Below are 14,048 nucleotides of genomic sequence, written 5' to 3'. Positions count from 1 at the left end.
ACAATCCCAGCATGCTTCTGAGCTGTTTCCCTCGCAAAGAAAGAGCCTGGAAACTTGTGCTTTCCTTACATGCAGTTTGCCGAAGCTAAGGCAACATTATTTTAAAAACACAGGCTTCTGTCAATTGATAATCTAACTCAGAGCTGACTCACTGAAATTCATGGATAAGAAACTCCATTAATTTTATCACTGATTGTTTTCCATTAGATAGCAAGGTGCTTTTATTTAGAAAACTCATTTAGACAATTGCTGAGAAAATATGTCTAAATTGTTACCTTTTTTTCCTGTTGGTCCTTAATACTGTGCTCTCAAGACATGTTAATTTTATAAGCCTCTCCTCTAAAGACATATTTTCTAGGCATAAGAAGTTTGTAGTTTAAAAAAATAGGTTCAAAGGCCTTGATCCAGAAAGATCCATGTATAAACTCAGATGCTGCTGTTTAGAAAGAAAACCAAAGCCATCCCAGCTCTATAAACCCCATCTTTTAAAAACAGTATTGATATGCTGTTTCAAAGTAACTTATCTGACTTCATTAAATTTCCCCTATCTTAAAATGGCACATAGCTTGGTTTTGTAGGTGAGTATATTCCAATTGTTAATGCTCAGGGTTTTGTTTTGGTGAGCAGACATCTTCCATAGTTTCAAAATGTTTGAAAACTTTAACATGATTAACTTCTGCTTCTTTCAAAAAAATCAGCAGATAGCATGTTGAACACAAGTGTATTCTTCAAAAATAAATATGTTCAGATTCTGAGCATACTATATTATGTGACTACTGGATATTACTCACCAAAGTAGCATAGGATAGACCAGATTGATCAACCAGTTATTTCAGCTGAAATAAAATCTGAGATCCTTGCAACTTATATCACAGGACATTCTTATTACCGTTGTTTGTCTCTGAAATCTGTTTCCCAAGAGCTCACCTTCCTTTTCTTAACCCTCTTCCTTTAGCATACACATTCTGCCTTTTCAAAATGTTACAGGAGGGGTCCAGGAGCATTGAAATAAAATCAACTCTTGTCTGGGGGTTTTCTTTTCCTTTCCTACTGTGTCCCCTTTTTCCTGTGCCATATCATAATGTTTGTTCATTGTTCTGTGACCTTGCATGCAGTTTTTCCTTTGTGATGTATTCCTCTCAAACAAGAACGTAGCAGAAAGCAGGAAGTGTTGCACAGCATCTTATGCTCAGAAGAGTAACCCTCGCCAATGCAGAAGAGATCAAGATAATACACTATTTTGCTACCAGGCCCTTGAAGGTGCATGTGTAGCAGCTTGTATAGTGCTGTCTCAGGAAATGCCTGATTGGAACATAAACAGATTGTCCATGGTCACAGTACAGTAAAAGGGCATAAAGTCTGTGAGAAGCATGCTAAGGGTGCTTCAAACAGGAAATTGTCAAAGAAAGTCAACTGGAATCCAGTATTTTCTTGAGACCAGGAAGAAGCAGTGCAACTCTGCCTGCTTTGTATCTTGGGGTCACTGGTGAGAGGAGGGCTTCCAGTATCAATCTGATTGTCATGTCCGCCCGTTGGCAATCATGCCCTAAAAGAGAATGTCTCTTATTTTAAGCACAGTGAGGATGATGTCAGTGATGAGGTATTCTGTTTTCATATCACATAGGGAGTATCCAGAACAGCCACTCCAGCTGCTACTCCGCCATCTGCATGTTCAACAGCCTTTGTTCGCAAGAGATGGCCAACATGCTTGTTCACCACAAGATCCTGACCCAGTCTGCAAGAGAAAAATCAAAAGGACTAATTAAATTCATATAGTAACAGTTTTGACTCTGCAGTCTCACCAAACTCCTGCTTAGTTAACAGTGCCTGCTTGATGTACAGTTTACCAGTGTCTATATATGCATACTGTCTTAAGAGTATTACAACTCTTACAGAATTATGCACGTGCAATAACCATTTCAGCGGGCACAATGGAGGGTTGTGTGATTTACCCACCCAAAAATTAGTATCTGCTTTAGAATAGATGCACCTAATGGCCTCTATATACACCCACACACCACCTACTAAGCAATGTGTGTGTTACACTATTGTCATTAATTATATTGCTGCCATAGTAATAAAAACGTAGGAGGCTGCTTTATATTGCATAAGATCATTGGCCCCTCCAGAGACCTGTTTATTGAGCACTCATCCAATTTGCATACCCAGAGGTTGGATTATATCTACTCTTTACTGATTATTCATTTTGATTTGTTGGCAGAGCAGGTACACGACTGAGAATTTGGCCTGCATTCATGCTAACACAGAATCAGAGTTGGAAGGGACCCCAAGGGTCATCTAGTCCAACCCCCTGCAATGCAGGAATCTCAACTAAAGCATCCCTTTGCTTAAAAACCTCCAATGAAGAAGAGTCCACCTCCTTCCGAGAAAGTCCATTCCACTGACTTACGCATATTCCCGTAAGCCAATGCATTTCTCCATGTCTTCTGAAAACAGAAGTGTTTTTTTAGAGCAGATTTGTTGTGCTAGGCAACAGAGCCCTTTAAACCACTTTAATTGTACCTAAGGTTCCAACATGTGCTTGAATACTTCTTGTATAATAGACACCCTCACTGACAAAAGTGCTGTATTTTTTTTTCCACAGCACTACTTTGGAGATGCTACAGATTGCACCTGGAACACATGCTATGGATACAGAAAGTACCACCAAGAGCTCTGTAACACTTCCATTGCTCCAGAGTTCCTGTCCAGTGACACATTATTTAGCCCAGTACTAACCAATGCTATGCATAGGAATATAAAACTATTAAAAGCAAAGGCACAGACCCAGTAAGTAATGTTACTTTCTCACCTGACGTAGACTCCAAAAATTCCCAATTCAGATACACATTCTGATACTTTCAGTGGACTGTGAGCCCTCAGTAAATAATTCAGTGCAGGGAGAGGCTTTATCTTGTCCATGAGAATGTAGGAGGTCCTTTCTGGACTGTCTTTAATTTTCTCTAGAACCTGCTTGAGCTCTTCACCATAGAGGTTGTTCCCTGACAAACACAGCAGCAGGTAAAATGAATTCACTAGAGCTGGAGTAGCTGGTGGATGAAGTTGTGTGTTGGGTCCCTGTAGCCACCCCAGCATGTACAGAACATGAAGAAAAGCAATCACCGATGACTGGCAGCAGTGTAAGTGGTAAGCAAGCCAGTGGGCTTGAACCATCAGCTAATTCATGGTGTGTGTGTGGTTGGTTGGGGAGAAATGATGCTGATCCAAAATGTGTAGAATATGATTAGATAATGCTTCCACAACATTTTGTCTCATCAGCTAAATTGCTTGTAACCTTTTTTCCTACTAAGTTTAAGTTTCAGTTTAGATATGCAGTACAGTACTGGAAGAAAGCACTACAGAATTATTTGCTACAGCATCAGGGAAGACAATTTGTCCCTAATAAGCTTCTTTTGTTCTTACACAATTATTTAAAAGGTGTGTGCATACAGATAAGTCCTGATCCTTGAACCAGGCTGTTGACTCATCATACACAAAGAGAACCAGTTACTGACCTCCTCCCTCACGTTGTGGCTTTAACACAAAGCGGTCTGGGTCAGCAATAGCCATGGCAATTATCTTATCACCTTCTTCATCCTGCAAGCAGGAGGAGAAAGGGGAGATATATACACATACATACTCTCTCTCTCTCTCTCTCTCTCTCACACACTCACACACACACACACACACACACACACACACACACACACACACAGCACAAGTTTTGCATATATATTTTTTACAACTTTGGCTTTAACTAAGTTCTATTGCCTAACAAATGAAATTCTTGACAAAACAGATTTCACAATGTATGAAGACTATAAGAACATATTCATCACAACAATCTCCTCAGATGTTGTACTGTGCTGCATTTTTAAAAATACATCCAGTTCAAGGCAGTGTACGTATCCCTCTACGCATTACTACTTACCATCTCCATAGAATAAAGGCCAGTGAATGTGGCTCTTAATCGAGCCACTGCTTCTGGTTTATTTGGCAGTAATTTTTCCAGTGTTCCTGGTCGGCTCAGCTCCTGCTGAACTTTTTTGGTCCCAGCAAGCTGTGTGGCAATATCAGGGCACTTAACTGCTCTAGATCTTTCCAACAGCAACCGTGCCTCCCAGTTCTTTCACAAAAACAGAAAAAAAGATAATTTCAATCAAGGTTCTATATAACATGTATTGTTTAATATTTCAAAATTGGGAGTTTTATGCATTCAAATACATGGGTAGGTGCAGAGGTTGACACTAACTGGGATCCAAAGTACCATCTTCTGCTTGCAGAGGGGGTTTTCATATTTAGCCTTGCAGCTCCACACACCTCCTTCCAAGCCATTCAGAGAATCACCCCAAGAGGCAAACCTAGGATCAAGTGGAGGAACCATAAGCGGCTGGGTCCCTCCTCATGACCCCTTGGAAGGGTGGCATTGGTAAGAATGATTTAATTTTATGCAGATACACACACCACTGCTACTCAAGGCACAACAAAACCTAGCAAAAACTGATATTTTCAGAGCTCAAACTGAATACGTGGCTAGAAAACATTTCTATTTACCCATGATAGCCACAAGCCTGCATATAGCAAGTCAGCTAAAAGCACCATGACTATTAAGCTCTGAAGTAACCTGCCAATTCAACTGGAAACCTCATTTTAAAAATATGTAGATTTAGATGGCATATTGAGGCAAACAAGCCACCAGTCTCTCAGCACGGAACAGGTTAAGATATCACTTCCACCAGCTAGATGTCTTGGGAAATTGGCTGAACTACTTCTAGAATTAGCTGTTTGATAGAATGTATTCAGAATTCCCCAGGTGATTACCAAACAACTAAAGAATTACACATGCACTGAATTCATATTTGGGGTCCAACTGTGCCAAGGATAATGCCACTTACAGTGCCGCAGAGCTTGCACTCAAGATTTCAAGACAGTGGATGATATTCAATGTCAATTAGAGTAGACCCATTGCAATCAATGGACTTAATTGTTTCAGTGGGTCCACTCAGAGTATGACTTAGCTGGGTATTACCCAGTAATACGAACCTGTTTGTTATAATTCTTTGGCACGTAACCTTCTCTATAGTACACCACTGCAACTTCCTCCCCATCTCTGAAATAAAGATAAGGAAAACAATCAGTGGTTCCTTCAACATGGCTCTCTCACACACAAGATTAAAATATTATATACAATACATTCTACAGATGTAGGATTCTGTTCCATTTATGAATTGTTTTCTAATCCTGCAAGAAGGGACTTACAAAAGAAAGCTTTGAATTAAATTACCTAGTGGATCAATAGATCACAATCTCTCTGCTTATGGATACAAATATTAGTTCCTTTCAGAGTTCTTTGGTGAATTCTATATAGCAGCTTTCCATGTTTTAAGTTGTGTATCAGTAGTACATAACTGAATATGTAAGAACTGCATAGCAATGGAGTTTCCAAACAAGTAGCATGACCTGAATCTTGACAATCTGAACACACTTGTTTTATTAACAGCAACATTAATGAAAATAAGAGTCTTCATTAAAACCCCGGAAACATAGCAGATACTTAATGTTTACATAACAACCCAAAATGCAGTTTATTATGCAAACTGCGGGAGGCAGTGGAAGATAGGAGTGCCTGGTGTGCTCTGGTCCATGAGGTCATGAAGAGTTGGACACAACTAAACAACAACAACAACAATAAGCATGTCAAAGTGGACTTATTAGCACTCCCAACATCAGCCTGTGTTGTTTCTTACATATGCCAAAACTACAGCGTGACCTCCTCCTTGAAACCACATATGGGCTATCCACACATTAAGCTAAAGTTTGTGTGCTTACTATACTTACATATGCAATCTCTTGTCATTGTCCAAAGACGCTTTTTCAAACACATCTTTAAATCTTCTTCGGATCACCCGGATATTCCTTTAGGAAACAGACAAGAAATATTAAGGCTAAAGTCCTATACATAATTACCTGGGAGTAAGTCACAATTGCATTATGAGATTAGCTTTATATATGTTCATGTTATAAATCCTGCACTGTATGTTAAAGCTTAGTTAGGGAAAGATAATGTAGCTATATACAATATGCATTGAACTTCCAACAGTATTGAAGAGCCCACTTTTGTCACAGAACCTTTCTGCAGTGAGGTATCACACAGAGAACAATCCAGCCTGTTATAGCACAGAGGATGTCTACTCTGAAGTATGTCCCATTAATTTCAGTGGGGCTTACTCGGAGGTCAGTGGGTATCAGATTGCAGTTTTAAACCCTTCAGGCCCTGTTAATTATAATAGGAGAGTTAAATGCTAAATCGTGTCATTAGGTTTTACTAGGACAAGTGTCTTTTTTCACCTTAAAAGTGTAATGAATTTCTCTTTAAAAAGTATTATTTAGCAGAGCCAAAAAAATGTCATTAAGCAGGAATGATGTAAGTAAGACCAGATTTCACAGGACTAATTAAATGGCATTACATGAAACACTTCATCTTATTAGATGAAAAAAATTACCTCATCCAAAGTTCATTTTCTACACAGCGTTGGTCAAAAATATTCCTCTGAGCCTCTTCAACTAGGAACATTACCACTGCTCTGAAACAAAAACAGAACATATATCAATATACTAAGTTTCCTCATTTAAAAATATATTTTTGTGCTTCTTACTTACTACTATTTACAGCAGCTGTACTGAAAACTTCTACAACAGGCCAAAACTACAGTGCCAGATAATACTTGCAGGAAGGCACAATAGAGTGCTGCTTTATACTGTACATTTGCCACTCCCTGCTGTTTCTATGCCTTTCTTCTACATCTTTGGGCATGTATATGACAATTATACAAAGAATCAAACAGATACAATAAGGGGAGATATCCATAATAAGGAATTTATAGTTTAACATCTGAAAGGTTTCCTAATAATCCATGCATCCAACAGCTAGGGTCTTCCTTCAAATAGTTATACTAGCTTTGTGGTCCTACCCTATAAGAGGAAATGGGTTAAACAAGTAGTTAAACAGTAGAATTATATGTAAAACAGCTTCAGTTGATTTATCTAGCTGGGGAGAGAAAGGTCTATAAACAGACCCTCCTGGTTCAGTGAAGAAAAACCCCCACTACTGCCGGCATTGTTTTGCAGGTAGTGGCCCTGAGACCAGTTTTTCCATCTATGCCAAGAGACATTTCAAAGGAGGTGTCTTCCATAACATACAGGAATGTTGTTGTCCCCCTAAAGAAGGGAATGAAAACCTACTGCATAGGAAGATAAAATTCTCTTTCCCAGTTTTCCTTCATGTGCCTATTCCTATCATACACTTCCTTCAATATTCTATAAGATGGAGACAGAGGGCTTATTTGCATTTTCTTGTTTGTGAAAACAAGAAGTAACAGAGCATATTTCATGCAGATGAACAACAATCATAGCTATGTAGAGCTTGCAGTTCTCTTCCCCTACCTGTCTGAGCCGTAGAGTTCCCAAGCTTTTGCAATGCCCGTGGCAATCCCTTTGGCTGGATTATTGGTCAGTAATTTTGAGGCTTCCTTAGATTTCCCTAGAACGTTCAACACATGCCTGCAATTGGGATGCATATAGAAAAGTCACACAACAATTCACTGTACACAGCTGCAATTGAAGAGCCAACCAATTGAGATGTAAAGTACAAATGCCAACCATCCTTTATGAATGGTGCACGTGTGTACAAAGTTACTTTTGCATGCCAAATATATGTAAGCCCAGTAGTTGACAGTAAAGTCATGGCGAAGTAATCCAGCTAATGTGTCCTTTCAGCGCAAGGATTTCCACTTGCAAAATAAGACTTTCTCCACCTCTCCTCCCCCTTGTGCCCCTCCCTTCCCCAAATTTGCTGTAGAGGGCTGCGGGAAACCCTGGAACAGATTTGGGGGAATACATGGGGGGACAGTGTCCCATCGTGAAAGAGGAAATCAAGTTATGCATGTTTCCAGGTACTATAAATTAATTTTGCACTTGACAATAGATTCCTGAAAGCTATATAACAGACAAAGCTTTTCCAAAAGGACACAACATGCTACTGTGTCTTCTCTGATTGCACTGCCCAAGTGCAAAAATCAGAATTGGGATCAGAATTCAATATCATGAGAACCTCAGATTTCATTTTTCATAATAAATAAGTCACCTGAGGTTGTGATGGCCAGCTGTGACAAGACTCACTGAGAGTCACATCTACAATGCTACTGCTTGTGATTCTCAGAAAGGAAGGTGGAAATGCTAGATGCTAGAATACCTCCTAGGCTGGTGCAACAAAGAGGCCTAGATAAGATACATGGGCATCACACAAGAGCAGCAGGCTCAGTTCAAGATCACACATATTGTGCTAGCCTAACTCGGCCCATTGCAGGGGTTTCTGTTGCTACTGCCTGTAAGGATACTGCCAATAGTAGCTTTTGCCTCTCATCTGGGCAAAGGCATTGGGCCAGTGGAGCCAGGCAGAACTGGGTGGAGATACGCATCTGCCTCATCCAAACGCCCTCCAGCACAGCAAATCAGGGTATTGGTTTGCTATGCCAATTTTAAAGTGGCTTCTGTAACATGGGCAGACATTGCCAGGTAGTCTCAAAAGCTAGATAAGGGAAGAATGAGCAGTAGGTGAGGGGGTAGGCCTTTAGCATCTTGTCTAGCTCTTTGTACCTCACCAGTACAGCAGAATTATACACAGCCTTGGCGAAAGGATAAGACATGAAGGACCATCTATAAGCCAGCTAGAAGTTGTTTTGCTGAAAACACACACAGAAAGACACACAGTCTGGAAGTCCTTACCGATGCACCGCAGTGGTTCTAGATGTGAGGCCTCCAAAGCTGGCAGCAATAGTGTTTATTTCTATTTGCTTTAGAGCTGGAGTGCCTTCTGCACCATAGTCAAACATGTAATCAGAGCGATTAATTCCTAAAAACACAGACTGGACAAGGCAAAAAAGTAGCAAGAAATGGAGCAGCCACCATTCCAAAGAGGATTCTATACATTATCTGTCAAGTGCCAACTGAGCTAAAAACATCTTATGGGGGAGGTGGTGGTGTTTTGTTTTGTTTTTGTTTTTATTATGCATTTCATGTTTTTATCTTTTATTTTTATGCTGTGAACCATCCTGCGATGGATGGTATACAATTTTAATAATAAAATAAATAAATAAATAAATAAATAAATAAATAAATAATAATATTTTGACAGTTAAAAAGATCAAATTTGATTACTGTGCAACTACCATATTATTTATTTAAACAAAAAATAGACACTGTTTGATTGTAAATAAACAACCCTCAAAGCCGTTTACAAAGAGAATTAATACAATTATTAGTAAAATACAGTTTCAAACAACTATTAAAAACACTAAAAAACCAAACATATTAAATCATATATTATCATGGAATACCTGAGTTATTCCTTCTTTCAAAACTTGCTTGTAGATTTTGAAAAGCTGAGCTGTAAAGTCATCTACTTTGACAGTACTAAGAGGAGAGAAAACAAATCTTTAGTACTCAAGCCTGCAGTGACAAAACAAGGAAATTATCATTACAATCTTTTATGTAAAACCATTTGACGTTAATACTTCTTTGTCAAGCCCGTGAATTGTGGCCTTAGCAATAATGGCAAGATGATTTCATGTTATACCCCAGCTCTGAACATATTACATGAAAGATGCTAGTTCTATGAAATCAGGAGGGCTTATGTCTACATAAATGTTTAAAGACCTCTTGTGCCTTGAATAGCTGTCTGACAATCTAAAAAACAGCTGGTGAGGCTTTACCTAAGGATGAAAATTTTGCCTCCTGAAAACCTTTCCCAAGGGGGAGGGGGAGGAAACTAGCAGTCTTGGAATCATGTGTCAGATTTCACAAAGCTTGTGTTCACACAGAACAAAAGCATGCGTTGTAAAAGAAAGCTTTAGTTGTTCTCTAACCTTTCCTCTTCAATTAGCCAACTGCCAATCAGGCTAACAGGCAAGGGAGTTAATGATTATGAGACATTTAGGAACATTGGGTTGAAACTAAACTAACCTTAGTACAAATCAGAAGTATATCCAAGATTAAGGAAGTTTAAATTCAAAGTTCTTTTTTCCTAATACGTAATATGTACCTTGCAAGAGTGCGTTCCAGAAATTCTGTGTTCCGGCTAACTTCATCTACCAGCAGGTTAAAGTCTTGTTGAACTGAATAGGCTTGCTCAAGTAGACTGCTTGGTACTGCAGATGGGAGCAGTGTAAAGGGAGCATAATTCACCACCTAATGACAAATGTTTAAAAATGAACGTGTCAAGAACTACCACTTCCTTCCAGTAACAAATCAGGTTAAGCCCTTTTAAAACTTGGGAACATACAGGATGAATATAGGGGATACAATACAACAGTACTAGAATGGAATTATACCTGCAGTAATCTGGGGTGCGGCGAGATAAGGAGATGTAGGAGCAGGGAGGAGAGCCACCTAAGAGCTACAAAGGATAAGGTAAAGGAAATGGGAGTGAAGAGTTCCCTTTCGCTCCATGCAACACACTGACTGGCCTCATTGCATTGTGCAAGTTCACACAGCCAGATTCCTCTAAATAATATTAATTACAAATATACCCTCACGTGGAGGAAAGCTAGGGCAAAATGGCAAGGGTCAGTTCACACTACTGAATTTCTCCAGTTATGTTCACTGCATGAAGAAAGGTTAGTGTGAGCTGGATAGTGCCTACAATGAACATTAGCAAAGTGACCGTGTGTTGCAGGCGTCTGCTAGTTGGGACTATAAATGTTGGCAATACACACGTGAACATTAGCACAGACATAATGAAGGGATGGGGACACAGTGAAGGATAAACACACTGACTGACAAAGCTGTTTATCCACACAACTGTATACATGACAATGCGGAGCCAGCTTTATGTGAATTGTGTGATACATGCAATGAACCAGCAGCAATCTCCCCATGTGCCTGCCCAGTTCATACTGCATGGTGCGCCAATGAAGGGGAAAATGGACTATTTTATGGGTGAAAGTAGCAAACTGTCATGGCAGCATAAGGCTAGGATGTAAAAAAAAGTCTGGTATGGCTAATGTCACAAATGGACAGTGCATCCTGGTGAGAACTAGCCCCACTTTAGAATCCCAAAGCTTTCCCCTTCCCTAACAACATGCCGACTATGTTGTCACTGGGATTTTTTTCCCAAGTTTTACCATCTTCCTTCCATGGGTGTTGGATCATGAAATCTAGTTTTAAGCTTACATCAGATGCATTGGGGTCATCTTTGGTCCTCATGAGAACACCTTCAAGTAGTGCCGAATCCACTGCAATTGGTGCCACATACTGAATGAGCTGGACATTACACAAAATGTCTTTCCAAGGGGCAGTCATTGTGAAGGCTGAGGCAGCAGAGAATAAATCTGAAAGCATTTAAAAATAATTACCATAAGGCAGGGGAACCCAACATTTGAAGGTGGAAGAAAAAAACAGTTTCAGAAATTTATGGTAATGGAATCCTAGAGAAGCAGTACGGTCCAATGATTTTTCTGCCTGAAGTAGAGCCCCCTATTAGGGTGAAAACTTTTAAAGAAATCTTACTTTACCATTCAGACAGTGTTTTCTGCCTTCATCAACTATCTGCCCTTCACTGCCACCATGAGCTCATTGGGAGGGAGGGATATAAATTTAATAAACAAATGGTGCTGGCTGCAGCAGGCTTCTTACCCTACTCCATGGCAGAACCAGCCCTGGATACAAGCTAAATAATCATCTAGATTTAATGAAGCAATATGTAGCCCTTTGTGCAAGTGTAACAGCTTCTGCTTTCACAATCGGACTTTCTCCTCCCCATCCCCTAAATCTGTTTTGAGGGCAGATCTGGAATGACAGGGAGTGGCACAATAAAGAAGCATCTCCATTTTTGTTGCATAAAATCAAGACAGAATAAATGTTTTCATGTTTTGTTTTATTTATTGCAAGCTGCACAGATAACTTTGTATTATGGGGTAGCATGCAAATGCTGCATATAAACATATACATTTTATTTTCCTTTGTTACAATATGTATTTTTCTAATGAAATAATGGACAGGCTAGAAATTAAAATGGTGAAGGTATGTATCATTTCCCCTGCACCCCACAACCGCAGAATGTACATAAAGTGCAGCTTCACTCTCTGCTGTTCATTTGTGTGAACAAAGCTGCAAAACAAATGTCACACTGTCATCAATTTATCACACTGTCCTTTTGTAACAACTCCCTGACTGTGTCTGCATAACCTGAATCCAGCAGTCAACACTGTGAGGATGAGCTCCCAGAATGCAATGTGGTATCTATGTTTGCACATATTAGACAGGTTAGTTAGTCATATTAGGATAAACTGCATTGATTGAAGTATTCATTTGTGTTAGAGGAATCTGTCAGTTTCTGAGCATTTTAAATGTAGCTCCAAAGTGCATCTGGCAGTTGTACCTCTTGGGCAGGGCTGTGGTCCATTAGCAGTGAGGAATGATTTCAGGTACCAACAAGTAGAATAATTAATCCCTAAGGATATGGATCTCAACTCTTCATGTCAAAACAGAACTCGCATGCTTTAAACTCTAAACAATCTCAGGCTTATGACAATAGCTTGTTCAAGAGAAAACCTGTACACAAAGCCATACTGAAAAAGGCTTTATAGCTGTAATAGTCATAATGACTACGACATTTTCCAGCCTTTTTAAGTAAGCAATTTAAAACTCTCCTAGATCACATATACTTGTCACCTGCACACCCACCCTTTCACTTAAATTGCTCAGGTTGAACCACCAAGAGAGCAGCTCTTTAAGTACATACACATTTAGGCACATTTTTTACACCACATGCTGGGAAAAACCTGGACGTCTATGGACATTCCATAAGGCATTCTCCTTGTGTGTCACAAAGGTAGTGCAAAGAAAGAATGATAACAAAACCGTAGTGAAATTCAATGCAACCAGATAAAATTCAAACTTTCCTTAAAATATTAGTTCTGGATTATTTTAATCAATGTACCAAATCACTGAGGCAGTGGGAGACTTAAGGGAAGTGTGGGGGGGGGGAGTCTCCCACGGCAAACACAAGGAAGCAAATGCTGAGTCATTCACAACCCAACTCCAGCACGTTAGTTTAAAAATGATTGTGCAGTTGGAGAAAATCTCTGTGTATGCATGTAAATAGCCTTCATATTTCAGACTAGATGCCCCAGTGATACAAAATGTTCTCTGTCTCCCCCCCCCCCGCCACTCTTCCTTCATAAAACAGCCTGACAGCTTGTCCTCGCCCCCCTTTCTATGGGGCGCATGTGGCCCATGTTTGCCTCTGAATACTAACCTTTGCCTCCTGGGCATTGTACATCGTTAGCCCCAGGCCACTTCCGCCACTCCTAGTCCCTCAAGTAAGGATTAGCCCCCAAACATTTCGCCCTCCATAATTAATTAAACGGGAATAAAACTATTCTGCCTTAAATCCCCACCCCAACAACAACCACAACTTCTCGTCGTTCGGGGAGACAGCGGGTGGGTTGGCACCACTTTGCCCTCGGCGCTCCCGCTTCCCGGCTCCAACGCGGCAGGGCAGAGGCGAGCGAGTCCGAGGACCCCCATCGCCCCCTCAAGAAGCTCTCCCCTCCCGCTCCCTCGCCCCGACCACACCCGCCTCCTCACATTTCAACTGCCTATGCAACCGTTGGAGGTAGCACGATGACGGAGACCCTCCCCCCTCCCTCTATTTTTAAATCCGGGTACCTGGAGTCAGTCACTCGAGTGAAAGTCCCCAGCCGAGAGCGCTCTACTCTTCAGGCGCTAAGAATCAGATGGCCCTCTCACAGATTGGCTACCCCGCCAGCCTATCGAGAAGCCGACTCGCCCTTTCCTGCTGATTGGCAGGAGCCTCACCCAATCGCGTTGGAAAACTGCAAGGAGGGGAGGTTAAGGGGAAACGGGAGGCGGAGCCAATGCAAATAAAAAAAGGCGGGTTGTGCTATTCTACCCCGCCCCGCCCCTCCCCAGGTTGCGCAAGGTTGGCCGGTCAGGAGTTTCCCGGGCGCCATTTTTGAATGTAGTCG

General features: G+C 40.7%; 1 protein-coding gene across 2 annotated transcripts; it reads right to left on the bottom strand.

Annotated features, from left to right (window-relative positions):
* Positions 1-193: 193 nt before the first annotated feature.
* Positions 194-13,912, bottom strand: GSS (glutathione synthetase). Of its 2 annotated transcripts, none has more exons than XM_083508151.1 (13): positions 13,729-13,912; positions 11,230-11,387; positions 10,100-10,245; positions 9,396-9,471; positions 8,785-8,924; positions 7,444-7,560; positions 6,504-6,584; positions 5,839-5,916; positions 5,044-5,110; positions 3,932-4,126; positions 3,516-3,597; positions 2,813-3,002; positions 194-1,735 (listed from the first exon to the last, which is right to left on the bottom strand). In XM_083508151.1, exons 2-13 carry the CDS (start codon positions 11,356-11,358, stop codon positions 1,612-1,614), a joined length of 1,425 nt encoding a protein of 474 aa, XP_083364277.1. In that variant the 5' UTR covers positions 11,359-11,387; positions 13,729-13,912; the 3' UTR covers positions 194-1,611. The 2 variants fall into 2 exon arrangements, with proteins under 2 accessions (XP_083364277.1, XP_083364278.1); XM_083508152.1 differs by lacking the exon at positions 13,729-13,912 and adding an exon at positions 13,316-13,702.
* Positions 13,913-14,048: the final 136 nt, after the last annotated feature.

The sequence above is a fragment of the Podarcis liolepis genome (genome assembly GCF_965112155.1).
Source record: "Podarcis liolepis genome assembly, chromosome: 6".
Taxonomy (NCBI): Eukaryota; Metazoa; Chordata; class Lepidosauria; order Squamata; family Lacertidae; genus Podarcis; species Podarcis liolepis.
This window is presented reverse-complemented; position numbering and strand designations above follow the sequence as displayed.

Bases quoted from the DNA above. Each gene is read 5' to 3' on its own strand.
- GSS (XM_083508151.1), bottom strand. From the start codon at position 11,358: ATGACTGCCCCTTGGAAAGACATTTTGTGTAATGTCCAGCTCATTCAG. The intron at 10,246-11,229 runs GTAAGCTTAAAA...ATTTGTCATTAG, and splicing joins ATGACCCCAATGCATCTGAT to GTGGTGAATTATGCTCCCTT. The intron at 3,003-3,515 runs GTCAGTAACTGG...TGTGTTTGTCAG, and splicing joins GCCACAACGTGAGGGAGGAG to GGAACAACCTCTATGGTGAA.